Consider the following 26,811-nt stretch of genomic DNA (forward strand, 5'->3'; position numbering starts at 1 on the left):
AAGATTATAATTATGACACAGTTGGTAGGATTTCAAAGCATTGATAAGTTGATATTACGTTCATTATGCTGACAAGCCAGAGTTCCTATCAAATAGGTATGGACAGGTAAAGAATACAGCAACTCCATTTGACGAAAAAGGCAACGGCTAGAGTGTTACACCGGCAAAGATGAACTGGTACTTCCAAGAGTTCAGAAGATTACCATACTCCCTTGAAATGATATAGCCGCCATGTGAGATAAACACACGAGTCATGACCGCTGGACATTAGCTTTCCATCTTTTACAGTCTGCCTAAGCAAACTAGTGCTTAGGGATCATATCCGTAATATGCGAGTTAGTTTGTAAACCTGCAGAAATTTGTATAAATTTGAATGCATATGAACATTGTGAAGAAAAGAAAACACGCCAAAGCCAAAATCTTGTTAGGTGGGCGTAAAAAGTTCCACTAATGGTTGCAAAGATACTTGTTGAGTCGTCCTTTTCAGTGTTCATTTCCACTTCAAACTCTGAAATTTTAATGTATTCTTATAAAATATATCGTTTTGCTGTTTTTCATTTGAGCATTTCCGTTTCGGTGCAGATGATGTTGGCTTAGACTAGAAATTTGATCCAAGTTGAGACATCCAGATTAGAGAACAGATCCTAGAAAAGTTGGGCCGACTTTAAAATTAAAGTAATCAAAATACCAACCTGCGCAGTTCTACTAGGCAAGGGCACTTCCAAGCAATATCGGTGGCTATCAACTCTGTGCAGACAGAAAGCTGAGATGAGATGCAGGTAAAAGAACAAAAAGAATATAGACAAAACAAAGTGCAGAAATCATTTTCTATTATGGAAAAGATGCCACCTTTTGCTGACGGTTCTTTGAATGTATTGGTCAGCCTTTACAATCCCTTGACCTCCATACTTCTTGTCATCGGTATTTAGTATGATCTGTGCCATCATTAATGACACTTAACTCGAGCACAGGATGTTTAAAAAAATAATGAGCCATGTGAAATCAGAGGAGCAGAAAATTCATCAAAAGTATATTGCATGAGCTGACACAAGCAAACCAAAGTGTACACATGGCTATAACCAACCAAGATCATATAAAGCCTCTACAGAAGTACCGAGCAGATGGAAAAAAAAACTCCAGTCCACCATGTAGCTGGGAAACTAATACATTGAAACGGGAAATGACGAAACAATATCTTTTACAAGAATAAATTAAAAACTATAAATATAGAGTTTCAGCCGGAAACAAAAATAAATCACTGAGACGAGGTATTCAAGAAGTTTTCATGCAGCATAGCTCTATGAGCCACTTTACTAGAATGATGACACTGCATTGCACAGAAGCCAACATGCTGCCAAACTAGCAGTATACATCTTACTAAAATTTGGATACAATCATAAAATGAAATCAGACTATGACTTACTTGATACTCTCCAGCTTCTTCTACGCCTACGCTGTATCTTTCATATGCATTGGTTGGATGAAAGTTGAAAATAAAGAGAAGAGGACCTCTCATATAAGATATTACCTGAAACAGAAAAGAATTTCTTTATGTTTAGTGCCTATACCGTTAGGCGTGCAAATTAAATGTAAGAAAATACAGTGAGGTAATTCCTAACAATCTGACCACAATACTCCCAGCACATGCACAAGAATTTCAGTCAGACACACACAGAGCGAGAAAGTGAGAGAGGGATGTGTCATCTATATGATGTTCTGAAACCAAACTACTGAACTGAATAACTTAGAAGTGATTTTTAGCAGATAGGCCACTACCGTGTTCTGTACATACACTTAGTTTGGACATTATGTATCTATACTGTCCAATTACCAATTTACGTACAAGTTCAAGCTGTTAGGTGAGACTCCAACAATAATTTTATCATTTCTAACATATATCGACACTGAAAAACATTTTGCTTGGAGTAAAGCCCACCACAGAGTTTGTTTTGTATCGATCATGTACTGACAACTAAAATCTACATGAATAAAAGCATTTTGTTCGGAGAAGTAATTAGATGCAAAAAGCACTACCATACCATGCTAGCATCATTGGCATGGTGTACGGCTGGTGATCTCCTTGAGAGCACCTTTTGATTTACATCCAAATTCATCAGATCCTGTAATTCAGGAAAAAGAGTTAATTCACTACCAAAGAAATCAAGGATTTGTCTTCATTCCAACAGAAAATGGTTTATAAAAATGATACAGTTAGCTTCACTATTAGAACATGCACAGTGCAAAACACTTGGGAAAACCACAAACCATTGAGGACTTTGTGAATACACTACATCACTGTGTCTACAATCAAAATGATAATCAAAATGGCAAAATGACCATTTCCATCATGTTCCAGAAACGATGCAATTTATTAGTCACTTCCAGGATAAATAGGCTTAGATCTTAACACCATTGTAACATAAAAAAGTTTGTTTAACATAACGTGATAAAGATAACCTTATCAAAGAAGAATAAATGGCGATGCACATCTTCTTTTTCCATCAGATCCCAACAACGGTTAGCAAGAGAATACGAGAAGTTGTTGCTCTGCATTGGGAACTCCACCCTCTAGCATAAATAGAGCATTTTAACTTAAAGGAATTGTAAAGAGCGATCATGAAAGACAGTAATCTAACCATAACTAGAAAAGATTCGAAAAGAAATACATAGAAAATAAAAGAACTTCACCTTAGGATGCCCAAATTCGTTACCCATGAAATTTAGGTAAGCATGGCCCCCAATTGTGAAAGTGATCATCCTGATCATCTAGCTCAAGATGAAAAAAAAAATTAACTCAGAGAGCACAGAAATAAATATAAATTATCAAGACTATTTCAGAAATAAACCTGAATTAGATTTCCCAACCATGAAATGCAACTAAAATTTTGTGTATATTTGTGAGAAAGAACTCGGGGAACATTTGAAAAGAAAAGTAAAGGAAATTGATTTTAGGGAAAACCCTTTAGAGTCGTCCAAAGTGGTTTTTCCTAATTTCAAATCCATAGTAGTAACAAGAGCTGCTTAAATTTTCAGAAATCATCAAGACCAAATGGGAACAATGCTTACTTTGTGCAGTGCACATCCCCCAAGCAATGATTCCTCTGAGGCAGAAGAGTGGTCCATAACTTCACCAAATAACATCTCCGCAAATGATTGCCCTCCAGAGATAGACTGATATGGACATAGTAATGGCACGATACAGATTTTAGGTAAACATGTAAATATTGGATTCTAAACAAATATTCTTTTCTGTTAAGAACAATTGTGCTCATTCTAAAGAGACTCAAGCAGGCAATTACTTGATTGTGATTTTCCGCATATAAAAGCATCTTATCAGCATTTCGTCTGTTGCCAACTAATGTGTCAACAATCTGCAGCATGGAGTAAATGTCATAAATGTACGAATAATGGATTATAATTTTTTTTGATAGGCGAATAAACAACTGGTTGGTAAAGAATTAACACACATACAAGATCCCATCTTCTGATGAGTCTTTATGAAAATCAGACCTTGCTCATGCTCCATTCGCTGTCTGGAGTATCTTTGAGAAGAGAAGACCACATCTCTGATGCAGATATATTGACATAATAGTCAAATCCCAATCCCCCTTGAGAAGTTGGATCGCAGAGTCCAGGATACAATGTCGCCTGAGCAGCAAAGGAACAAAAAAGTCATCAAAAGGCTCACAATTATTTCATTGTCCAAAATAAATAATTAACTAGAGCTACCGATTTTGCTAAATGACTACGAAGGCATTGAAGCATATTTACTAATTGCAATAAGAACATGTATACTTCATTGTGAAGTGAGCCAAATATGGGTAATGGTGCAGCCTTGATGAATAGAATGGTGATGCAGCACTTTGTCTATAATAGTTATAAAATTCAATAGGTGATGTAATTCAACTAGCTTCACGCCCAAGTAAATAGGTCAGCCATATCATCCTTTTAGGGCATTTGTACTTGCCCAGTGCAATGTATACCTGCTTGCCTAGCTTAAAATTGTGCAAAAGACTTTGTGCAAGCATAGATGATTAAGAAAGCAAAAAGTATGGATAAAGACTGCAAAACATGCAGTCACATTGCAACGAACTATAAATTAATACATCAACAATGTAATGGTATAAGAATCACAATGCAAAGCAAGACATTTAACACGTGAATTACAATTCCAATAAACAGACCGAATCTCAACCCCTCATTATGTAAACTTAGACAAAATATTACTAACTCCAGCTTGATATGGTAGAGAGCTACAAATATTTTAGTACCTAACAACTACTTTGAAAACTGTAGTATGTGCTGATAGTTGAAAGTGGGAACCATAGACTGATTTTTACTCCAGAAATATGGAATTATACTGCAGTTTGGAGTCGACTGCCAATTAAAGAATGATTTATATCATATGCAACCAGAGTGCCATACCAATGGAACATAGACAATATCATAATTCTATATGGCAAATCCATTACAAGAAAATAAAAAACAGCAAAAAAGAAATATGAAATCATAGTTACTGACATCTTCAGCAATTGTTATTATATTAGGATGAATGGTATGCAATAGCTCATTCGCCAATATGAGATACAAGAATGCATCTTTGTCTACATACTGATTACAGTACCTGCAACCAAATAGAAAATACCATTCAAATTAAATCTTTAGCAACAATCCATTGCTGACAACGCATAAAAATTGAGGGAAAAGAAAAGCAAGATTGTGTTTAGGACTTAATTTTTTTTTAATTGAACAGTGGAAGGTAGAGTGTGACCACTGACCAGAGAATCCTACATTAATTTAAATCTGCTCTGGTATTATTGCATATAGACTTTTGTTCCCTAAAATTACTCGACCTTCGCGTGTCTAGTGCAAATCTAAGACCACGATGCACTACTGCTTATGCATCCACTAATAGTGCACCATTGCATTGATTTGAGAAATTCTCGGGTATTTTTTACCACCCTAGACAATCATGTTGAGAGTGGCTAGTATTTACGGAGCTTGCAACTTTGTACACTTCAATCTCCTTGTTGTTATGAATCTAATTAACAGTTGGTGGGTGGGAGAAGGGCCTGGAGCGTTAAGCATACTTTTCAGTGTAAGCAATATAGTTAGCTCTGTAAACATATTTGTCAACTCTGTGAACCAATTTCTGACTTTTTTTTCCATGCTTGTGCGAGTACAGATATTTGAAAAATAAAACTCCCGTAGCATAGAGCATTAAAACAGGCAATTTAAGTTGAGTCTTTGAGCTACTCAGTAGATACAGAATTACATATGGTTGCCAGCTCATTTGATTAAGTTGTGTCCGAGATAAATTAGAATATTTCTTTTAGCCAATCAAATTTATGTGAATAGCTCATATAAATGAATATTCATGAAACCAAAAGTACTGAATTATGGGACAGGATTTCTTACTCATCTAAGTCGCCTGTAAACGAAGCAAAACCATTATGTGTGTACATCATTGATGAGAGTGAATGAAATTGAAAGCCATCTATTTGATATTCCACAACCCACCTGCTCAAATATCATCAACATAAGCAACCCCAAGAAAATGTACCCAAGAGTCAGACTAAGATCAACTACATCGTTTTCAAAGAATTGAATGAACATAATATAATATAAAGGGCTAATGTCATAAAAATTCACCAACTTTACACATTTTCTCATTTTAATCACGTAGTTTAAATTTTCTCATTTTCATGCACGAACTACCACTTTTTCTCAAATTATTGCACGGTGCCGAGGTGTCACGACTCCATTGGTGTAATTTGCTGAGGTGGAGGTCATTTTCCACCAATGAATGAGTGCCACCTCAGCACTGTGCATGAATTTGGGAAAAAGTGGTAGTTCGTGCATGAAAATGAGAAAATTTAAACTGCGTGATTAAAATGAGAAAACGTGTAAAGTTCGTGATTTTTTTTGACATTAACCCTAATATAAATGAGACTGAGCTTTCAGTTGGGTTAATAATGCATATTTCAAAAATTCAAACATTGATCATGCTTACCAGTTTAGATTTGAGAGCAAATAATGCAATACTTCACGATCCCCATACTTGAACATTCTAGTACCCCAATGTTTGTGATGACCGCGTTTACCTATACAAGCAAGTAAAGGAAAACAGTGTAGAATATTAGTAAAATTTGAAAATAGCTTCACCTGAACAGTTTGTAAAGTCAATATTATATATCTAAATGTTTCATCATATCAAAAGAAATCAATGTCGCATCACTGAGTATGACATCCTTAAATACTGGAAAATTAATATGCTGAGTCAAGTAAACTACTCTTTTGACAAAAAATTAAACTAGTTTGTCCTCTTAATTGTGTATTTGGTTTATGTGGAATCAGAATCCGATTCATACTCTAGCATTAGTCAAAATACACTAAAATATTTCTGAAAGGACAAAACACTCTGTCGACTGCCTGAACCATTTTCTCCTAAGAGCGTCTTTCTTCACACTTAAGGATCCTAAAAGAGAGAGTTCACTGATTTTGAAGTGATTTCCATTCCCTTTTCAGGTTCAAGGAATAGAATTTATCATCATTATGTTAACCTGTTCCTACGCAAATTACAGGTTGTTCAGATAAAAACCTCTCTTAAGCACCTCTCTCTCTCTCAGACACCCCAATGCTCATAGGCATGCAATTCCCAAGAAAACTGGTCATAAACACATATCACAAGGGCATCTGTAAGCAGCTATGTGTCCTTTCTCGTGTTTGCTCTTCCGTAACACACTTGAGGCTCAACACCTCTTTAATGAAACCTAGAAAACCTTGTTACGTAAATGGCATCCTTCTTGAAGTGTGTTCCTTATATAAATATTATAGAAAAACAGAGTGTTACATTCAGAATATTATATTTTCGTAGGTGAATTGAGATTCGTTTCACATAATAGCCGATAGAGTAGCTAGGAGGCAAGCAAAATCTGAGAAGTTAAACTCAAGGCATAAGGTTTGCTGATATTTTAAATAAATTTTACCAGTATGAAAGTAGCAATCGTTTGATCCATCAAAAAGTGAGAGTCCAACCATTTCATCAGCTGCTGAGTAGGAATGGACAATGTCTAAGAACACTAGCAGTCCTATTCCTGTAAAATAATAAAGCCAACTAAGTTAGCATAAGCCAAAATTAACAAATTAACATCAAATAGGATCAGACTGAGAAGACATATTTCTAATGCCAAAAAGTAATTACAAGAAAAAATCTCGAATAAATTTTGCAGTCAGGTTGGAAATTTAAACATTTCTTTTCATTTGCGTCTTTCAAGTGCCTTTCATTTCTTAATAAGACTTTCTTTCTTATTGAGAAGCTATTCTTTCCTTTAACTCCAGACTATAAAGAGAGTTCTTTTAACCCCCAAAACTATATCAAGAAAGTAGAGCAAAACTACCTAGACTCTCTTGATCCAGCCAAGCCCCTAAGTATAACTCAAAGCAATTATTTTCTGCTCATAGACTTCCTCCGCTATATTTCTAGGATCTTGAAACAAAGAGTATTTTAGTATACTAGAAAACATTGAATCGTGATGTTGCAATAAAAAATTGTTAAGTAAATATATCAGCCATAAGCTAATTAAAACAGATTGAAGTTATTCTTCTAGCATATCATAGATAAAATAAATGATGTTAAGAAATCATAAGAAGAATAAAAACCATGTGCTTCATCAACCAAGCGTTTGAAATCATCAGGAGTGCCAAATCGACTGCTAACAGCGAAAGGGTTGGTGACCTGCATTGCCAGAGAGATGCTTACTCATCTTCAAAAGATGTTAAAGAAATTTTTGGACACAAAAACCACATATTAAGAAATATAATATTAAACCAGTAGACCATCTGTAAAATAAGGCATCAAAACATTAGGCACATCAAAAATTTAAATACAATAAGATGGCCTCTGCCATCCATATTGAACACTGTTTACACTGTAAACCCACCCACCCCCACCCCACACACACACACACACCTCCTTACCCCCCTTAAGCTGATATATCACGCAGTATCTCCAATAGATATTGAGCCAGAAATTCTCTAATATTTCCATTAAATCAACTAAACTATGTATGGAATGTCTGAACCAGAAAAACTTACTAGATCAATGTTAAATACGATAAAAAATGACAACAAAAATTTGACTTACTCGATAGCCAATAGTGAAGTAATCTTTGTGCTCAACAACTCCAATCAACTGGATTGCATTATATCCAGCTTCCTTTACATGTGGAAGGACCTGTTACAAAAAAAACAATGCAGAACATAATGGAAGAAACTGGTTTAATAGGAAAATAAATTGATAAAGCCATAAACAAATAGCTACCTTCTCTATGAAGTCATTGAAAGAAGATATTTTTGGCTCTGAGCCACTAATTCCAACATGACACTCATATATACGCAAGGATTTTGGCTTTTTCGGGGAAGTGTTTTTCCATTTGTAAGCAAGTTCCGGTGGTGGTTCCCAGTGGATGGCAAAAGGTTGCTTCCCATCAGTGCCTGGAAATGAGTATCAAAGTTCCTGTAAACCAAGTAAATAGCCAGTATATAGCCCTAATTGACTGAAAAGTAACAATCTGCAAGATTATTCTTGATAAAGATAAGCAATAGATGACAAATACAAGAAAGCATCATAATCCTTGATGGAAGGGATGGGCGTATGTTTTGGAAAGCAGTCAAAGGTGGAGCCCAGGAAGATTGAAGACCAATGTTATTTCAGAAATCAGAGAATCATTGATCTTGAAGAGTAGTTTAATCGTGTTATGGAAAGATAGACATTGGTAGACAGACACACACACCAAGATGAAAGCATCATCAAAAATGTTTATTGGATGGAGGCGGCGATGGTGACAAAAGTGCACTGTGAATGCACATACAAGGAAATGATACAGATAAGTAAATATTGTTATTCATCACCATGCATTTACAGCAATTTGACATTTAAGAAAGGAAAGAGAGACAAAGTTGAAAGTTGCACTAAAAGAGTATCTGATGCTCAAAAAAATGTCAGAAAAGCAACAAATTGATTTCGCCATAAGTGCTTTACCTGGATCTACATAGGTAGCCCATGCAGGCACACGCTCTAGCGGACCATTGGGAGTGTTAAAATATACCCTATATTTACTTTCATGAGGAATTGTTGGCGCATACTTTTTCAACCAAGCTTTTCTTCCTTTGCGTGTCTCAAGCCAATATGGCAACGGGGCCTCCTTAGCACGAATTTTCTTTACCCACTCTGGGCTACTTATAATATTATATATGTCATATTCTTTTCCTTGATCAATCACATCTAATGGAGGCAAATTACTTGGGGGGTCATCTTTATGCTGTTCTTTCCATTGTCTATATCTTGTTTCTGCATCTGGCAAGGGTATTGCATTTAATTCTTCCTCAGTTTCAGGTCCATTAGGCCCAAACCATTGCTCATATAACTTTGCTGGCACCTTCAGTCGGTTTTTTATATATTCATCTTCTCCAGGTTCCCAGTAGTCATCATTTGCTTTCTGAAAGATTTCATCAATGCTAACACCACTGTCACCTTTATCATAGTCATCCACATAATTATACTGCTGAAAATAAAGTTCATCTTGTTCTTCTCCCTCTCTTAGTTTATCTTCAAGAATGATAAACCAGTATCCATAGTCATCATGGCCAAGGTGACCTTCTCTTGCATAGTTTTCGGTTGGTGACCACCCATTAGAGCCACAAACTAGTGCACAATAACGAGCACCTGTATTATATCCATCATACTTACTATTTACACGTGATTCACAAAAAAAAAGACGATAAATTAAAGAAATAAAAAAAGGAAGCTTGCAAAGGGAATAGATGAGAAGTGACGACAATATCCATTCATGATACTATTTACTGAAAACAAATCAGATATCACATCTACTATATCGATTCCCATTGAATCAGAAAGTTTAATGTGAATAAAAAAGTTCAATGCAGGCCTAAAATATGTTCATCAAATCGACAAAAGTGAGAGCATTATTTAAAACCTGGTGCCCATTCCATATAATCTGCCCGATGCTCTGGATGACGATGCAGACCCATCAATTCAAACCTAGATAAGAAAACCAAATAGCAACTATTTCAACTTATCTTAAAACAAAGCTTATAAAAAGAATTATTCTACCAACCATGGCATGGTCCAAGGATACATATAAATTCAAGCTAACCAAATGGAAATTTATTTTAAGCGTACAAAAATACACACATGGAAAAACATGAATGGTTTCAATGAACAAACCCATAAGCAATGTCTTTGATCATCAAATTCCTCTTGAAAAGTTCCTCTTTTAGATCCTTCATTGCTTTATGCCTGCATAGTTGCAACAATAACAAGATCACTAATCCTCATCATCCACTTCAACAAACCATCTCCCAAAACAGGGGGAAAAAAAAGAAACTATCTTTACACAAACCCTTTATTATTATTTTTGACCAGGACTCACTTTCCCGAACGTACCGAAGCCCAAGATCACTGTCAAACCCCGGGATGGGGACCGCCAGCAAGCCGATATACCTGGCAATTCTAGGATATAGTGGCCAGCTGACCAGTCCCAACCACTTCGTTTATTAAAAAGGGTGTAGCCGTATTTGAACCCGCGACCATGCCGCCCAGATGGCTTAGGCTTAGGCTTAGACCACTGGACCCAATATTATTATTATCATTTGCAAGCTCCTATATTTTCCTAAACTTTCTCTCACATCAAATATAACATATACTATGCACCCAATTGTTTTAATCTCAAATTTTATAAAAAGCTTGTACCTATCACGGATAAACTGAGCGAATTGTTTATGGGAAATGCCGAGTCGAGTAAGAAACCCAACTGGGTTGATTCCTTTCTCATCTTCTTCAGCTTCAGCTTTATGCTCATTGCTCCGTTTTTTAGACTGCTTTTGCTGACGAGGTTGTGGTGGTGGTGATTGGTTTGCGGCGCATTTTATCCTGGATATGAATTTACAGTTACCAAAATTGGTGGTTTGAGGTTTTGATTGGAAGGGGAGAAGATAAAGAGAATGGTTATCAATTGGGTGGAGAGAAACTGAGAATTTTGTTAAGAGAAGGTGAGAGTTCATCTCTGAGAACTGATGAAAACAGGGGAGTAGAGTGAAGTGAAGTGGAGGGGTTTTAGATAAGAGGTTTTTGAGCTGACTCGCTCTTTTTATTTTTAATTCAAATAACTACGAGTCAACTCGAGCATTTGTTTTTCCATTTTTTTTTTACAAGCTTTTATTATGAACAAAGGATTAGTCCACCCCTCAACTTGCACAAAATATCAAAAGAGTCATATTTAAACAAACCCTATCGAATAACCTCAATCTCCCATGGAGGACGGCGGTGGGTCCGAGGGCGGACAAGTGGGTGGTGGAGTGTCCGAGGGAGACGACAGCAATCCGAGTAAGGTGGCGATGAGGTTGGATACGTTTTAAATATTTTAAATTATTATTATTATTATTAATTTTTGGAGAAAGGGGTTTATTTGTTATATTTATAACAATAAATATTATTTAGAATACATGGTAAATATAAAAGATTTATTTTGAATTTTTTCAAAATGATAAGAGTTCAATTTGATATTTTAGGCGCTATTGAAAGTTTAAAATACGAGAAAGGGCAAAGTTGACGAAATTACAACGGCACAATGCTATTGAAAGAAAAAAAATCATAAGTCGATAGTTTTCAGTTTATTAGCTTAAAAAAGTCACAACTTAGCCTTTATAATTTATATTTAAGTAACAGAAAAATAATTTATACATCATCAAATATTAACTTAGAATGTTATTTTTCTATTGAAGTATGCCTTGGCTTAATTTGATATCTGTATATTATTTTTATTGTGTTAATATATAAATTTTAAATATTAATTAATGACGCGTGATTATAACTTTTAAATTTTAAAAAAAGTTAAGCTTTAAGTATATTCAGCTTTTAGTAAATAATTGAAGTAGTGCTTCAGTCGTTTATGTTCTCAATTGAAGTACTACACCGACAAGTTTTATATTTGTCAATCCAAAAACAAATTAGCAAATTCAAACTGGAGGTCGATGCAATTTTCAATGTTATTTTACATATTAATCTTGCATAATATTTTCTTTTTGTTGTCAAAATTGATATTGCACCAATATTCTAGAATTTGCAAACACTATTACAAATTTGGCCAAATAAAAGAAAATGAATAGATTATAAACACTACTAAAGCCAAAAAACATGTATTTGCAGCTCTAATGTGCTTTCAGTCAGCTTAGTTTTGTGTGAATTTGTATCAAGATTATGATGCTGTGCTCATTTATAAACTTGGTTTATGGAAAATGCTATAGAAAATACACAATACAAATGCCGTAATGTTGCTCGTTATATTAACCAATTCCAAATGAATCAGTTAATACATTTGCAATCAATTTATAGTACAACCACCACCATGAAGCCACTAGCTGGGTTGCTTCTTTGGGTACTCCCTTGGTCCAAATATGGTTGAACCAACTCTCACAATGGTGCTGCCCATTTCAATCTGCATACATCACAAACTTACTTTTCATTAGTTTCCTTTCCAATTATTAGACCAAGTAAGGTGAAAGTCTATTATTAGGGTTTGCATTTCGGTCGATTTGGTTGCCGAAACGACCAATATACAAAAATGAGTTTTCTTTTATCAAATTTTACCGCTGGATAGGTTACTACAAAAGTCGATTTTGTTTTTTCAAGATTTACCACTTGTATAAGATTCCCCGAATTGATAAGAACTAGGTTTCTGCATCTATGCTCTCATTCAAATCACAGTTTCAGTATGAATTGTAATATTATGAAATTTACGATACTGACAGTTGAATATCATAGAGCAATTAAAGTTAACAATGCAACATGTAAATTTACCGCTTGCTCAAAATCACCAGACATGCCCATCGATAGCTCACACTGGTCCTCTGCCATCCCAAGTGCCTTGCAAACCTCAAGTCTACAGTTAAATAGTATCTGTAGCATGAACAAATGTATAAGTGATATCACGGGCATTGACTGCTCAAAACACGGGAAAGATAAAAAAAGAAACAGAAGAGCATTTAGGATGCAGCATAAACCCCATTTTTTTTATAGTTCTTAATATCAAGTCTCAATTTTTGTGTAATGATGTAGTGTGCGTTCTGAAATTGGAGCAAGGGATTACCCTAAAGTTCTCTGGTGTTGATGTATAGTCCGGCATCCCTATTGTCATAAGGCCAGAAAATACCAAATTTGGGCAGCTCAGTTTAACATGTTCGGCAATGGTTACACAACCTGAAGGATCAACACCAGACTTCGCTGAAACAGTGCCATGAAGTCCAATCAGCAGATCAAGTTAGCAAATCAGATGAAGGGAACAGATACAGCTGAGTATCGAAAGAAGTGATCAAGGAGAAAAAGAAAAGAAAGAAATATTTCAACACATCATCTGTCTATATAAGCAGAATTATCCTGGCGGCTTGAGACATTCTCTGATACAGTAATAAACTGGAACAGGAAATCTTTTACCGGCCATTCTCTAAGAAAACAACTCCACTAAGTAACACATAGATAAGAGCAACTGTTAGGCAGTTATTTTGACGCTGTCAACAAAAACTATCTAATAGTCGACAAAGGAATTCCAGAAAAGTGGTTTCAACGTCAAATGCAGCCGAAATCAAAAAAATGATGATCTTTTTAGCAATTCAGATGCTTTCAAAAAATTGATAACGATGTCTCGTGTATCTAAATTGCTAACTGATTCTATGAATGGTAATTTATTAGTTTACCCACATGCTTCTCCACTGGTATTCACTTGGACCAAAACCTTCAAAGGGTTTCTTCCAAGGCCTGAAACCACTCGGTCAAGAATATTTGCCACCTGTAAATTACGACATAGGATCCGACATAAATTAGTATATTAACTCTGCCATTTTTGTCAAATAAAACATGTCAATTTGAGAACAGACAGTTAAGGTAAACAGATTGCATCACAAGTGAGTGAGTAATGAATCAGAAAAAAAAAAAGGCATTTGCTATGCATCGTATGGTCGTAACAGAGGATAGATAAAACTTTTACCTTCACATTATCCACACCCTGAACCATGGCTAGATTTGGAACTCCAGCTGCATTCAGAAATAAAACCTTAGTATCACAAGCCAGCAATAAACAAATTCTCAAAATAAAACAAGACCATAGGCGTCCCAAAATTAATTATATAGGATCATCCATTCACCAAACAGATTTAGATATTTCTCACAATAAAGAATGATCATAACCTAATGATACATTACATACATAACCTCCGTATTCTCAATTCAAAATGTATGACTAAAAACATCCTAAGCGCCAAAACGGACAAGGTATCAAAATCATTACGATAAACAGATCAAATGAGTTGATATACACAAATTACAAATGCCAAAGATGCCAAATCAAGCTAAAGCAAGTACTAACAAATTATACATACAATCACCCAGCATTCAATCATATCTAAAAGCTCTCAAAGAGAACACAAACATATGTTTTGCAGCATTCTGCTAGGCCGTGGGTTCAATTCCCACTCAAATTTAAAAGTACTTGAAGGGAACACAAACATATATTTTGCAGCATTCTGCTAGGCCGTAGGTTCAATTTCTCCCACAATTGCTCCCCGTCCAGGCGTCCCCAATGAGAAAAAAAAAAACATAAATTTTGCAACTTTTATTGCATAATATGAAACCTCCTATGAAATGAAACTTAACAAACCAAATTAAAAAAATTTAAAACTAAGAACAATTATTACCTAATAGAGTTTTAACTTTGTTGCTTTGCAAATGCCCGATAAATTGCCACTCTATATCTTCCGGCAGCTATACACATGCACACAATTTAATAAACAAATTATTAAATACAAAATATTTCGCTAATTAATTAAAAAAATTGAACCGTTTGATTCAATATAATACCTGAGGAGCTTTATCTATGATTTCTTGAACGTAATTTTCGCCGAAGCAACGGTGGCCGGCGTCGTAGACTTGGCGGATAAGTGATGCTGGTTTGGTTTTGGACACAGCCACGACTCTTATGGATTCCGGTTGTCTCCGGGCTCGCTCTGCAGCTTGGCGGACTCGGGCCATCACTGACCGGAGTGCCGTTACGGCTGCTCCCTCTATGGCCGGAGCAGCCATTGTTATCTGATAATTTTTTAGATAAGGCGGGATTAACTTATTTTTGGAAATTAATGTGAATATCAGAAATTATTTGGCCTCAAAAACACATGATTTTCTTTGTTAAAGAAAAATTTAAAAAATATCTAAATTAGAAAAATATTACAAAAATTAACTCCAAAATCAAGATTTGAAAGTCATAATCCAGCATGTCAGGATTTTTTATATTTTTACTTTTGCACTTTGCATTTTTAATCTAGAGGATTTCAAACTTTTGCAAACGGTTTTCAGGTAATTAATCTTAAAGATCACTGAATTTTTGAGTTTTTTCATTTCAGTCACTAAACTATTTTTTTTTCATTTTGATCACTGAACTTTCATTTTTTTTCATTTTGGTATTTTCCGGCCAAAAATGCTTAGGTGGCAGCCGGAATTAATTTTTTTTAACATGAAAAGTTGCTATATATGCATTATTTGATCCAAAAGGTCATTTTCAAAGTGAAATTATGTATGTGTAATAAATTTTTAAAGTAAAACTTGTAAAATCTGGATGTCCCATATCAACTTCCGGCTTCCACCTAAGCATTTTTGGCCTGAAATACCAAAATAAAAAAAAATGAAAGTTCAGCGATCGAAATAAAAAAAAATAGTTTAGTGACTGAAATGAAAAAATTCGAAAGTTCAGTAATCTTCAGGATCAATTACCCCGATTTTCAAGACATAATTTGACAATTGTCACGACCTGAAATCTTGAGTCGAGACCGGCGCTAGGGAATGGGAGTGGTTGCTCCGAAACCCGTAGCAAGCCTAAAAAAACACTATAAATTTTTCGCTTTGAAAATAGATATGTATGAAATATTTATTAAATAACTGATGAGACAAAACATCAGAGTTTAAATGCGCTTTAAAACATTTGTATACAATAAGACTATACTAATCTACTGCGGACAACTAGAACTTAAAACTTTCTTTACAGTCTTTACCAAAATAGACTTCCGAGAAATAAACATTCGGAAGCCTCCTTCAAAATCGGACCAGCTTTCCCTGAAAATGTTTGGAGGAGTGGGTCAGTATAAAACTGAGTGAGTTCATGCTGTTACAAATAAGTATTACATAAAGTGAAAACCGTTTTATATTTAAAATAACTTTATGTATTTTCGAAAACTTTTGAAAACATTTTAAAAACTATTGAAGCTTGAACTCACACTTAACATATTTTGACAAGACATTCCATATCAATAAAAGTCAACCATTCACCTTGACTTTTAAATCGAAAACACATTTCTCAATTTTATACATCTATCATTGATGGCAAAACTAACAGATGTAATATACACACATATTACTATGGGATCGATAGCATAGCTCACCGATCAACCATATTCACCTGACATCGATAGCACAACCAACCGATGTAACACACACAAATAAACTGACATTAATAGCACAGCCAACCGATGTAACACACACAAATAAACTGACATCGATAGCACAGCCAACCGATGTAACATACACATACACACACACACACACAATATTATGGGACCGATAGCACAGCCAACCGATCAACCATATTCACATGAGACCGATAGCACAGCCAACCGATCTAACACACACACACACACAATATTATGGGACCGATAGCACAGCCAACCGATCAACCATATTCACCTGAGACCGATAGCACAGCCAACCGATCAAACACACACACACACAATATTATGGGACCGATAGCACAGCCAACCGATCAACCATATTCACCTGAGACCGATAGCACAGCCAACCGATCAAACACACACACACACACACAATATTATGGGACCGATAGCACAGCCAACCGATCAACTATATTCACCTGAAATCGATAGCACAGCCAACCGATCTTTCCTAATCGCATGAGACCGATAGCACAGCCAACCGATCTTTCCTAATCGCCTGAGACCGATAGCACAGCCAACCGATCTTTCCTAATCGCCTGAGACCGATAGCACAGCCAACCGATCTTTCCTAATCGCCTGAGACCGATAGCACAGTCAACCGATCTTTCCTAATCGCCTGACATCGATAGCACAGCCAACCGATGTAACACACACATAAACTGACATCGATAGCGAAGCCAACCGATGTAACACACACAATCCTGACATCGATAGCGAAGCCAACCGATGTAACACACACAATCCTGACATCGATAGCGAAGCCAACCGATGTAACACACACACACAATCCTGACATCGATAGCGAAGCCAAACGATGTAACACACACACACAATCCTGACATCGATAGCGAAGCCAACCGATGTAACACACACACACACAATCCTGACATCGATAGCGAAGCCAACCGATGTAACACACACACACAATCCTGACATCGATAGCGAAGCCAACCGATGTAACACACACACACAATCCTGACATCGATAGCGAAGCCAACCGATGTAACACACACACACACAATCCTGACATCGATAGCAAAGCCAACCGATGTAACACACATTCAAGCATAAGCAAATGCATAAAAATTCTCAAAACTATGTGTGTACCTTTGTATATCAAAATAATATATACATATAGTATATACATAAAACATACATCCATACAAGGCATGTAAACATATAACACCGCAACACATATATCACGCAGTATGTTAAAATATGAGACTTTACGAATACCGAAATGTAAAAACATGTACTCACTGAAACCGTTTAACTACGGTATTACTCTGCCAATGCTCCTTTATACAACTCCGTTAATTCCTTTGGTCCTCCGACCAGATAGCTCGACAACTTGTCGAATCTAGTTAGGATCAAAATATTAATTCGCTTAATTAATAAAATCCTAACTCTAGAATTAACTCTATACCATCTTAATTTAATTTAATTAATTAATTCCAACTCCCAAATAATTTCTTATTTAATAAGGCTATATTTTTATTCATGCAATTTTTCTTTACTTATCTCTTTTTACACATAAAACCATTTTTTAGAAATATTCATTTAAATATTTCACTTTTCATGAATATACTTTAATATATAAAATATATTTCTTTATATAGAATAATACTTTCCACTTCAAGGTTAAAATACCAAAATACCCTCAAACTTTTTAAAATTGACCATTTAGGTCCTTTCGTAAATCAATAAATTTCAAAATCGATAAAATCATTTTATCTCAGATTATTAACTTACACAATCTGGAATCTTTGGCTATCATACCATGAAACCCCTTAATTTTGGAAAAAGTACAATTTAACCCAAAAACTCTAGTTTTCGGCAAAAACATCCAAATCTTTCCAAAAATCATCAAGATCATTTAAAATTCTTAAAATCATTCTACATCAGATTATATACATTTATAATCTGGAATTTTGGTTAAAATAATGGTTGGTCCTTCATTTTTACAAAAGTTACATTTTAACCCCTAAACTTTAAATTTTGACAATCAAGTTCAAATCTAACCAAATTCAGTAAATCATCAAATCTCAAACTCAGAATCCCAATTATGGTTCGATCACTCCGGTCACCAAGTTCCGGTCACCGGATTCCGGTCACCGGATTCCGGTCAAACTCCGATGAGCTTTAAAAACCGTTAAAACGTTCAAAAATCATTTTTACACAATTTTAATCACCCAAAAATCAACCAATACATATTTTAATTTAAAATTTTTAAAACAGCAGCCCCTAAATCAAAATAAATTATTTTCTATAGTTTTGATAATTTTTTAAATCATTTAAATCATCAAAACCGAACTCGATTTAAACAACCTTCAAAATTCATCAATTAAACATTTTAATTCCATAAATATTTAACATATAATTTATTAGATAACAACATCAGCCCAGAAATATAAATCAAATCAATTTTTCATATTTTTAACAATTTTAAGCATTTAAAACACTTAAAAACTGAAACCCATCTATAATTAATAATACCCACAATTTTTAATATTTTTAATCCATAAAAATCAACCTTTTAAAACATATATAAAAATAATATTTAACATCAGCCCATAACTTAAAATTAATTTAATTTTTCATATATAAAAATTAATTCAAACCGAATATATCAAAGAGAAAATAACAAGAAAAACCATAATTTGACTTCTTTTTTCGCATAATACCAGACTTTCTAATTTCTTTTCATTACTACCACTTTTTATGATTTCTTTTCATCACTGCCACTTTTTATGATTTCTTTTCATCTACTATCATTTTCTTCTTCTGTAATAGAGAAACATGTGTCCCTACATGATCTCTTTTATTTTTATTCAAATTATTAACCTTCTTCTCTACAAAACACGCGTCTCTTTATTATCATTTTCAGAAATACAAACAAGAATCTCCATGAACGGAGGCAACAACTCTGAACGCAGACCAGCGGTAAGCTTTTTTCTCTCTAGACCGGCGGTAGCAACTAGCAGCTTCTGCTCTCCAAGCATATTTAATTATATTGTAAATTGTAAAGGGCGAGTATGAAGTTATATTTACCTAATTTTTTGCATATATTACTTTTTTTAAAATATAGTCTAAATCTCGTAATTAAAAAATAGATACATCTCTGACACACATTTAATATATATGCGGTACATATCTGATACATGTCCGATACATATTTGATACATCGCCGCTGCATATTTGATACTTTTCCGAAACTCTGATACATATTTGTTACATCTCCGATATATTTTTGATAAATATTTGATCATTCAATTTTTTATATACATCTTTTTGAGTTTATTATATATATATATATTTTATACATATTTGATAAATTTCCGATACATATTTGATCGTTCGAACCATTTTTTTTTTGTTTTTTATACATATTGTTTTTACTTTTATTGTATATATTTTTTATACATATTTTATACATCTTTGAGACGTATCAAAAATTATATATATTGAAGATGTATTTATTAAGTACATTTAAAAATATATCTATCATGTATAAATTATGTATCATCGATATATCTAATACGTACATTTGAAAATTTACATTTAAAATAGTAATTATACATCTTTGATACACATTATATACAACTCACAAAACAAAAATGTATCTACTATGCATAAATTATGTAGTAAAAAAATGTATCTATCATGTATAAACTATGTATCAACGATGTATATATAAAGTACATTAAAAAAATGTATCTATCATGTATAATTTATGTATTAAAGATGTATAAATATAAAAACAAAACGATCGAATTGGTCGATTGATTCAATTACATCGATAAAAATAAAAGATAACAATCAAAAAATTTAATAAATTTGGTTAATTAAACTTTTATTTTACTATATCTAATTCACTTTTTTGATTCAAGATTTTGGAAAAGGAGAAATTACCCATATACGCGTTGTTAAACTATTTATTTGTTAAAATAATAAATCAATAATTATCTAATATATTTGAGATGAATCGGAAATGTATCTGAAATGAATCAAAAATATATCTGAAATGTATCATACTCTATCCACTCTAGAATATCTACGTTTAATTTCATATAACTTCTTTTAGCAATTTTTAAAACGTTAGGGGCATATTTGAACCAACCATATTCCCGCATAGTTGAATCAACCGACAAATTCGATAGGTTCATTTATATATTTATACATTTTCTGATACATATTTTAAACATGATAGATACATTTTTAAAATGTACTTTATAGATACATCATGATATATATTTATACATGATAGATACATCATCATATATAATTATACATGACATAAAAAATAAAAAAATTATAAAAATTATATTTTTTGTGTATTTATGTATTTTGTAAATTTAATAAATTTAAGTTTTTAAAATTAAAAGTAATATTATTATCAAAATTTATGTTATATAAATGAATTATTTAGGCATATGGTGTGTGTGTGTATGAGAAAAGGGGACCACGTGGTAAGAGAAAGAGAAAGAGAAATACATGAGAGAGAAAAAGATAAAAAAAAGAGAGAAAAAGGAGGGACCACGTGATAAGAAAGAGAGAGAAAGAGAGGAAGAGGACACATGAAAGAGAAAAAGGGACCACGTGGGAAAGAGAAAGAAGAACCACATGTCTTCTTCTTATTGGGATGGCATGAATGTAAACTTTTGGTGTTTTGTGATATGAATGTAAAATAAATGAGGTAAATGGCAATTAGTGTAATTGGAGTCCAATTTTTGGCATTTTTGTTGTTTTCTCTATATCAAAACTATACACAAAAACCGAATTAAACACAATTAAACCGCAAATTTCAACAACTAAAACACATACTTTAAACTTATTAAACATCAGAAAATAAACACAAAGATTTGAGCTAGCAATTATACCTTGATCCTACATGCAATTGTAGATTAGTAATTAGCGGGTGATTTCCAACGTTTTTCGTTGAGGAATTATTGAGAAATAACAAATAAATAATATAGCTAAGGATAAATGGTGAGTTGAGAGCATTCAACAATGGAGGTAAAAGAAATTTGCTGGAAATGAAGTGGGGAAGAAGACTTAGGATATTTATTCGTCTAGGCAAAATTACAAGTTTGCCCTTGTGGCAATTTCGTAAATAAAAATAATTTTTGCAATATTCGAAATTAAACTTTCTCAATAATTTTCGAATAGTATTTCATGAATAATAACCTCCAAATTATTATCTCGGGATGTCTATTTTATTTTATAATGAATTTTCTTTATTAATTATGCAGTCCAATTGCAGTCTGGCTAAAATATACTTTTTCGTCCAAAAATTCTCAAATTTATTCCTTGGACTCCAAATATATAAATAAGCTTACTCGATTATTTAAATTCTCAATTTGAACTTAAATAATACGTTTTCTTAGTCCTAGCTACCTAAATCCTGACGAACCCAGCAGTTCGATTTGAGCTGCATTGTTCTTTAAATTTCTGCACTGTTTCTCATTCAAATTTTATGAAATAAAATTCATAAAATCGAAGAGGACGTCGATAGCTTCGATTTGACATATAGATCATCGAATTCTGATGTCGGAATAGGAAGATATGAATTTTGGAAGTTAGTCATTCCAAAATTGTCATACTATTATACTTATCCAAAATAATTTCTTATGATTCCAATATTTTTATAGGCTTCCCTAAATATTTAAATTCTCCATTTAAATTTAAATATCAATTCTTATAATCCCGATCGTCCAAATTACGACATATAGCTTAATTTAATAATTCAAAATTCCGGATTATTACAACAATGGTTCTTAAAAATAATTTATAAGAAAATTTCAAACGGTTTTAAAAAAAATTTAAAACTCAATTTTTACAACTTTTTTTTTAAGTTTATACAATATATTCAAACCGTGTACAAAGATTTTAAATAATTTACAAAGAATTGAAACAGTTTCAAATAGTTTACAAAAATTTTGACAATTTACAAAAGTTTCCAATAATAAAAAAAAACGGTTTCAAACAAGTTCAAAAAGTTTCCGAAACACAGTTTAGTAATTTTTTTTAGTTTATATAATGGTTTCAAACAATTTATAAAAATTTCAAACAATTTAAAATGATCTCAAAACAATTTTGTTATTTGCTTCAATCTTTATCAATTGCATATTTAGTTTGTTAGTTGCAAGTACGGTTTTGTATTTAATTGTTGATTGATGCTTTAGTTATTAAACAAATTTTCATCTCGTTTTGTTAAACAAATTAAGATTTGTAAGAAAATTATTCTCACTTAGTCCACTATTTTCCTGTGTTCAACAACTCGGACTTTTAGTCCAATTATATTACAAGTTGTTAATTTTATCAACAACCTTCCAACAAAGGGCATTTGATAACTACTTGTTAACGTAAAGAGACTAACTAAAGAATGAAAATACGCTAGAGACAAAGTAAAAAAAAAATAGAAAGTATAAGGATTTGAAGATGAATTCTACCATAAAATAATAATTATTATAAAATTAGAAATTTGTCATCTATTATAGCAATATGTATTGAAGTAAAAATTTAAAATTTAAAATTTAAAATATATGTTATATTTTATGCTAAAAATAGTAGTATAAAATACAGTGAAGATGCTTTCAGTTTTCCTTTTTATTTTTCATAAAAGAAGAAAAAGAAGCAAGATTAAAGAAACTCTTGTTTGTTGGGTAAAGAATAAAATGAAGACACAACACAAACACAAGAACCACGAGTTACGGATATTCCTGTAAAGTGATTTACACTTCAAATTAATATTTTACAGTTTGAGATGGAATAATTTATATTTATGGTGTATATATATACACTACACATATTGAACAGTGAAATTATGCATTTCTTGTTTCCAACTCTTTTTCTTCAACCAACTGTCGGGTTGCTTTACCTCAAGTTTGGGACCCTTTTTTATCCTAATCGAATTTCTCATCACTTAAAGTTTATTCAAATAATTTTTAATTCTTTTACATATTTATTATTAAAAACATATTTACAGATTGCACATGAATTTTTAAATAAAATTAAACTAAATAACAAGTATAACACTCACACTAACTACTAACTGTTGATCATGTCTTCGTTTAAATGCAAAACCCAATTGAGTGTAAATAAATAAAATCAAAATATATATCATATTCGAATCTAAAATATAAAAATGACTTTTTTTTTATTAGTAACTGATGGAAATTCAGTTTCACATAATAATATTATAAACCGAGTACTATGAGTTTCGACCGGCGAAACAAACTGTAAGACTAGCCGAGAATTGATAATTATCAATTCTCGGCGAGTCTTACAAGTCAAAGAAAAATAAGTTGGAACCAAGTTAGACCGAGTTCTATTGGGAGTCGCCCACATAAACAGTCATTTGATATACTCTAGAAAAGCTGACAAACTTATTAAAAAAATAATGTTTATACACTGAAATAGAATATTTTAAAAAGTTTAAACACCACGTACTAGTATAATTTTTCCCTAACTAAACAATTACAAGGACCTTTATTTGATCAAAATCATAAATATATAGTATTGATCTCATAATTATAATAAGAAAAAGCTGAAACTCAATTTTAAATACAACAAACATTAATTCAATGCCTAAAAAATAATGTCTTCCACTCCCATCTTCACCATACTCTTATTTTTCTTAGCCTTTTTAGTTACTACTGCCCATTTCAATACATGCAGCGAGCCTTTCTTTTTGTTCGTAACCCACCAAAAAAAACTCACATTCTGCAAAAAACTCACCACTCTCGGCGCCGAATTCGGCTGGTCAATCAACAAAACCGACGACGACCACCACCGCATCGACATGATCTTCGGCGCTAAACTCAACCGCGAGTCAGGGTGGCTAGCCTGGGGCGTCAACCCAGACAAAATGCCGCAAATGGTCGGAACCAGAGCTATCATCGGTATCAGACATGAAAATGGGTCGTCATTCACTAACACTTACAATATCACAAGCGATACGAAGTTAAAGTGCAAGCTAACGCCGACGGAGTTATTTGCTTCCGACGATGGCGGTGGTGATCGGAATGAAGTGAAGTTTCGAAACGTATCAATGGAATATTTTGGTGATTTGAGCTATTTTACGATACAGGCGAGTGTTGTTCTTCCGGTTGCGGCGTATAATGTTACTAGGGTGAACCATGTTTGGCAAGTTGGGTATGAACTAGACGGGGTTAATCCGAAGAACCATCCGACTGCTCTTCAGAATGATGATAGTTCTGAGACGATTAATCTTACTACTGAGAATGAGGCTCGCCATGTCGGCGAACACCGCCGATTCTTGCGAATGGTAATTCGACTTTACCCTACACATTTATATATGGTTTTTGCGACTATTTTTTCGAGCCAGGAACCTGATTTATTGCTTTTAGGGTTAATATAAATAAAACTTTACGTGTTTTGCAATTCTAATACGAATTTTAAATGGCATACATGAACCATTATTTTTTTAAAACTCGGAATACCGAATAATGTTTTGATAGTAAATAACGATGTTGGCTCCAGATTTTGATATTTATATTATCTTTTCTTATTAAAAATTTATTCGGTGTTTTAATTGTTAAAAATTGATAGTTCGTGTTTGATATTGTACAAATTTAAAATTCATATAGTACTTGCAAAAAAACTCTAAAACTCATGATTCAGTTTACAATTAATTTGTTTATTAATCTTAATTTGAGATATTATATAGGTACAAATTTAACCGCATCTAATTTCTTAGAGCATCTACAACCCAACTCTATTATAGAGTATGACTTTACCATATAAAATAAATCAACTCTAAGTTAACTCCATAAACCTGTTATATTTTACAATCTTAGCCTTTTTACTCTATATGTAGAGTTTTACTATTCATTTCTTTATAAGAATTAGTTTGTATTTTTTAAAATTTACAAATAATTTTTTAGCCCATTAACATTAATTTACACAATTGCATCATATAGCAAAAAAATGTATTCAAATGTTATAGTTCTATAATTTAATATTTTAAAATCTGCATATATTATAAATTAATCACATCGAATATCAAACAAACAACAATATTTTAATAAATAAGACAAACGATAATATTTTAATAATAATAATAATAGAATTATAACATTTATTATTTTGTTTCCAATTTCACCATTGATCTAATAATTTTGAATATAATTTCAGTGTGAGTAGTGTTCAATGAATTTAGTTTTTTTTTCTTCAATAAAATGGCAGGTACATGGTATTGTTAACATTATGGGATGGGGATTTTTCATGCCTATTGGTGTAATAATAGCAAGATACTCAAAATATCCATTGGGAATAAAAAAGAGATGGTTTGGGCTTCATGTCTCCTGCCAAATGATAGGATACATTCTTGGAACTACTGGCTGGGTCATCGGCCTGTCCCTTGGAACTGCTTCCAAGTTCTATATCTTTAGAACTCACCGCCTTTATGCCATGTTCATTTTCTCTTTCACAACCTTACAAGTAAGTTGCATGCTTAATTTTCTCTTGTTAAATGAATAATATTGCATGAATAATAATATTATATGAATTAATTACAGATGTTAGCGTTACGCTTAAAACCGGAGAAAAACGACGAGTATAGGAAGCATTGGAACATGTATCATCATTTTCTGGGGTATGCATTGCTTGGTGTGATCTCAATAAATATATTCAACGGAATTGACATATTGAAACCAGACATGACATGGAAATGGATTTACACTGGAATTCTTATAGCCTTTGCAGCCATTGTTGCAGCTCTTGAGATCTTTACTTGGACCAAATTTAAAACTTCTGTTAAACCAACTGCTCCTGCACCACAACAAGGACCTGGTTCTACTACTACTACTCTATGCCCTCCATCAAAGAGAAATTGTTAGGTGAACCAAGTCCACCACGTAGGATTATGAACCATCCATTTAATACGTGTTAGGGACAAAATCATTCTTTAGTTTTATTTATTTTTTAATAGTTCCTTTTCTTTACATACCTTGCTTCTTTTTCTCCATATTTTTGTTGATGGGTAATTGATTAATGGGGTTATTGTACTTTGCACTTATGTCAAATTGGTTAATTTTATTTTAATATGTTTCAATTTGGATATCAAAGTACAATTTTAGTGACATTTGGAGGTTTTAAGTGATTTTTGGCCAAATTATACGTATAGCCAACCAATTTTTGATTATTTATGTCAAACTATATCTTATATTTTATGTATACATATAATAAACCAAAAAATCAACTTATTCTTCCGTA

At 33.0% G+C, this 26,811-nt stretch overlaps 3 protein-coding genes across 3 annotated transcripts; 1 reads left to right on the top strand and 2 right to left on the bottom strand.

Annotated features, from left to right (window-relative positions):
• Window positions 1-25: 25 nt before the first annotated feature.
• LOC126669365 (1,4-alpha-glucan-branching enzyme 3, chloroplastic/amyloplastic) lies at window positions 26-11,208 on the bottom strand. The gene is made up of 21 exons (XM_050362817.2): window positions 10,775-11,208; window positions 10,250-10,321; window positions 9,999-10,063; window positions 9,044-9,727; window positions 8,324-8,496; window positions 8,147-8,236; window positions 7,663-7,738; window positions 6,990-7,097; window positions 6,014-6,104; window positions 5,419-5,520; window positions 4,522-4,624; window positions 3,511-3,648; window positions 3,300-3,371; window positions 3,067-3,171; window positions 2,689-2,766; window positions 2,458-2,568; window positions 2,040-2,120; window positions 1,424-1,528; window positions 850-935; window positions 693-747; window positions 26-349 (listed from the first exon to the last, which is right to left on the bottom strand). Exons 1-21 carry the CDS (start codon window positions 11,083-11,085, stop codon window positions 317-319), a joined length of 2,739 nt encoding a protein of 912 aa, XP_050218774.1. The 5' UTR covers window positions 11,086-11,208; the 3' UTR covers window positions 26-316.
• A 1,136-nt stretch (window positions 11,209-12,344) lies between these two features.
• LOC126670443 (uncharacterized) lies at window positions 12,345-15,222 on the bottom strand. The gene is made up of 7 exons (XM_050364176.2): window positions 14,933-15,222; window positions 14,770-14,836; window positions 14,064-14,110; window positions 13,778-13,865; window positions 13,170-13,303; window positions 12,881-12,979; window positions 12,345-12,518 (listed from the first exon to the last, which is right to left on the bottom strand). Exons 1-7 carry the CDS (start codon window positions 15,152-15,154, stop codon window positions 12,438-12,440), a joined length of 738 nt encoding a protein of 245 aa, XP_050220133.1. The 5' UTR covers window positions 15,155-15,222; the 3' UTR covers window positions 12,345-12,437.
• An 8,907-nt stretch (window positions 15,223-24,129) lies between these two features.
• LOC126669662 (cytochrome b561 and DOMON domain-containing protein At3g25290-like) lies at window positions 24,130-26,605 on the top strand. The gene is made up of 3 exons (XM_050363185.2): window positions 24,130-24,862; window positions 25,783-26,037; window positions 26,115-26,605. Exons 1-3 carry the CDS (start codon window positions 24,173-24,175, stop codon window positions 26,433-26,435), a joined length of 1,266 nt encoding a protein of 421 aa, XP_050219142.1. The 5' UTR covers window positions 24,130-24,172; the 3' UTR covers window positions 26,436-26,605.
• Window positions 26,606-26,811: the final 206 nt, after the last annotated feature.

The sequence above is a fragment of the Mercurialis annua genome, linkage group LG2, assembly GCF_937616625.2.
Source record: "Mercurialis annua linkage group LG2, ddMerAnnu1.2, whole genome shotgun sequence".
NCBI lineage: Eukaryota > Viridiplantae > Streptophyta > Magnoliopsida > Malpighiales > Euphorbiaceae > Mercurialis > Mercurialis annua.

Bases quoted from the DNA above. Each gene is read 5' to 3' on its own strand.
- LOC126670443 (XM_050364176.2), bottom strand. From the start codon at position 15,154: ATGGCTGCTCCGGCCATAGAGGGAGCAGCCGTAACGGCACTCCGGTCA. The intron at 13,866-14,063 runs GTAAAAGTTTTA...CGTAATTTACAG, and splicing joins AGGGTGTGGATAATGTGAAG to GTGGCAAATATTCTTGACCG. The intron at 12,980-13,169 runs GTAATCCCTTGC...TTCATGCTACAG, and splicing joins CAACACCAGAGAACTTTAGG to ATACTATTTAACTGTAGACT.
- LOC126669662 (XM_050363185.2), top strand. From the start codon at position 24,173: ATGTCTTCCACTCCCATCTTCACCATACTCTTATTTTTCTTAGCCTTT. The intron at 24,863-25,782 runs GTAATTCGACTT...ATAAAATGGCAG, and splicing joins ACCGCCGATTCTTGCGAATG to GTACATGGTATTGTTAACAT. The intron at 26,038-26,114 runs GTAAGTTGCATG...AATTAATTACAG, and splicing joins TCTCTTTCACAACCTTACAA to ATGTTAGCGTTACGCTTAAA.
- LOC126669365 (XM_050362817.2), bottom strand. From the start codon at position 11,085: ATGAACTCTCACCTTCTCTTAACAAAATTCTCAGTTTCTCTCCACCCA. The intron at 936-1,423 runs GTAAGTCATAGT...ATGATGGCACAG, and splicing joins AAGAAGCTGGAGAGTATCAA to ATCATACTAAATACCGATGA. The intron at 748-849 runs GTGGCATCTTTT...CTGTCTGCACAG, and splicing joins CAAAGAACCGTCAGCAAAAG to AGTTGATAGCCACCGATATT.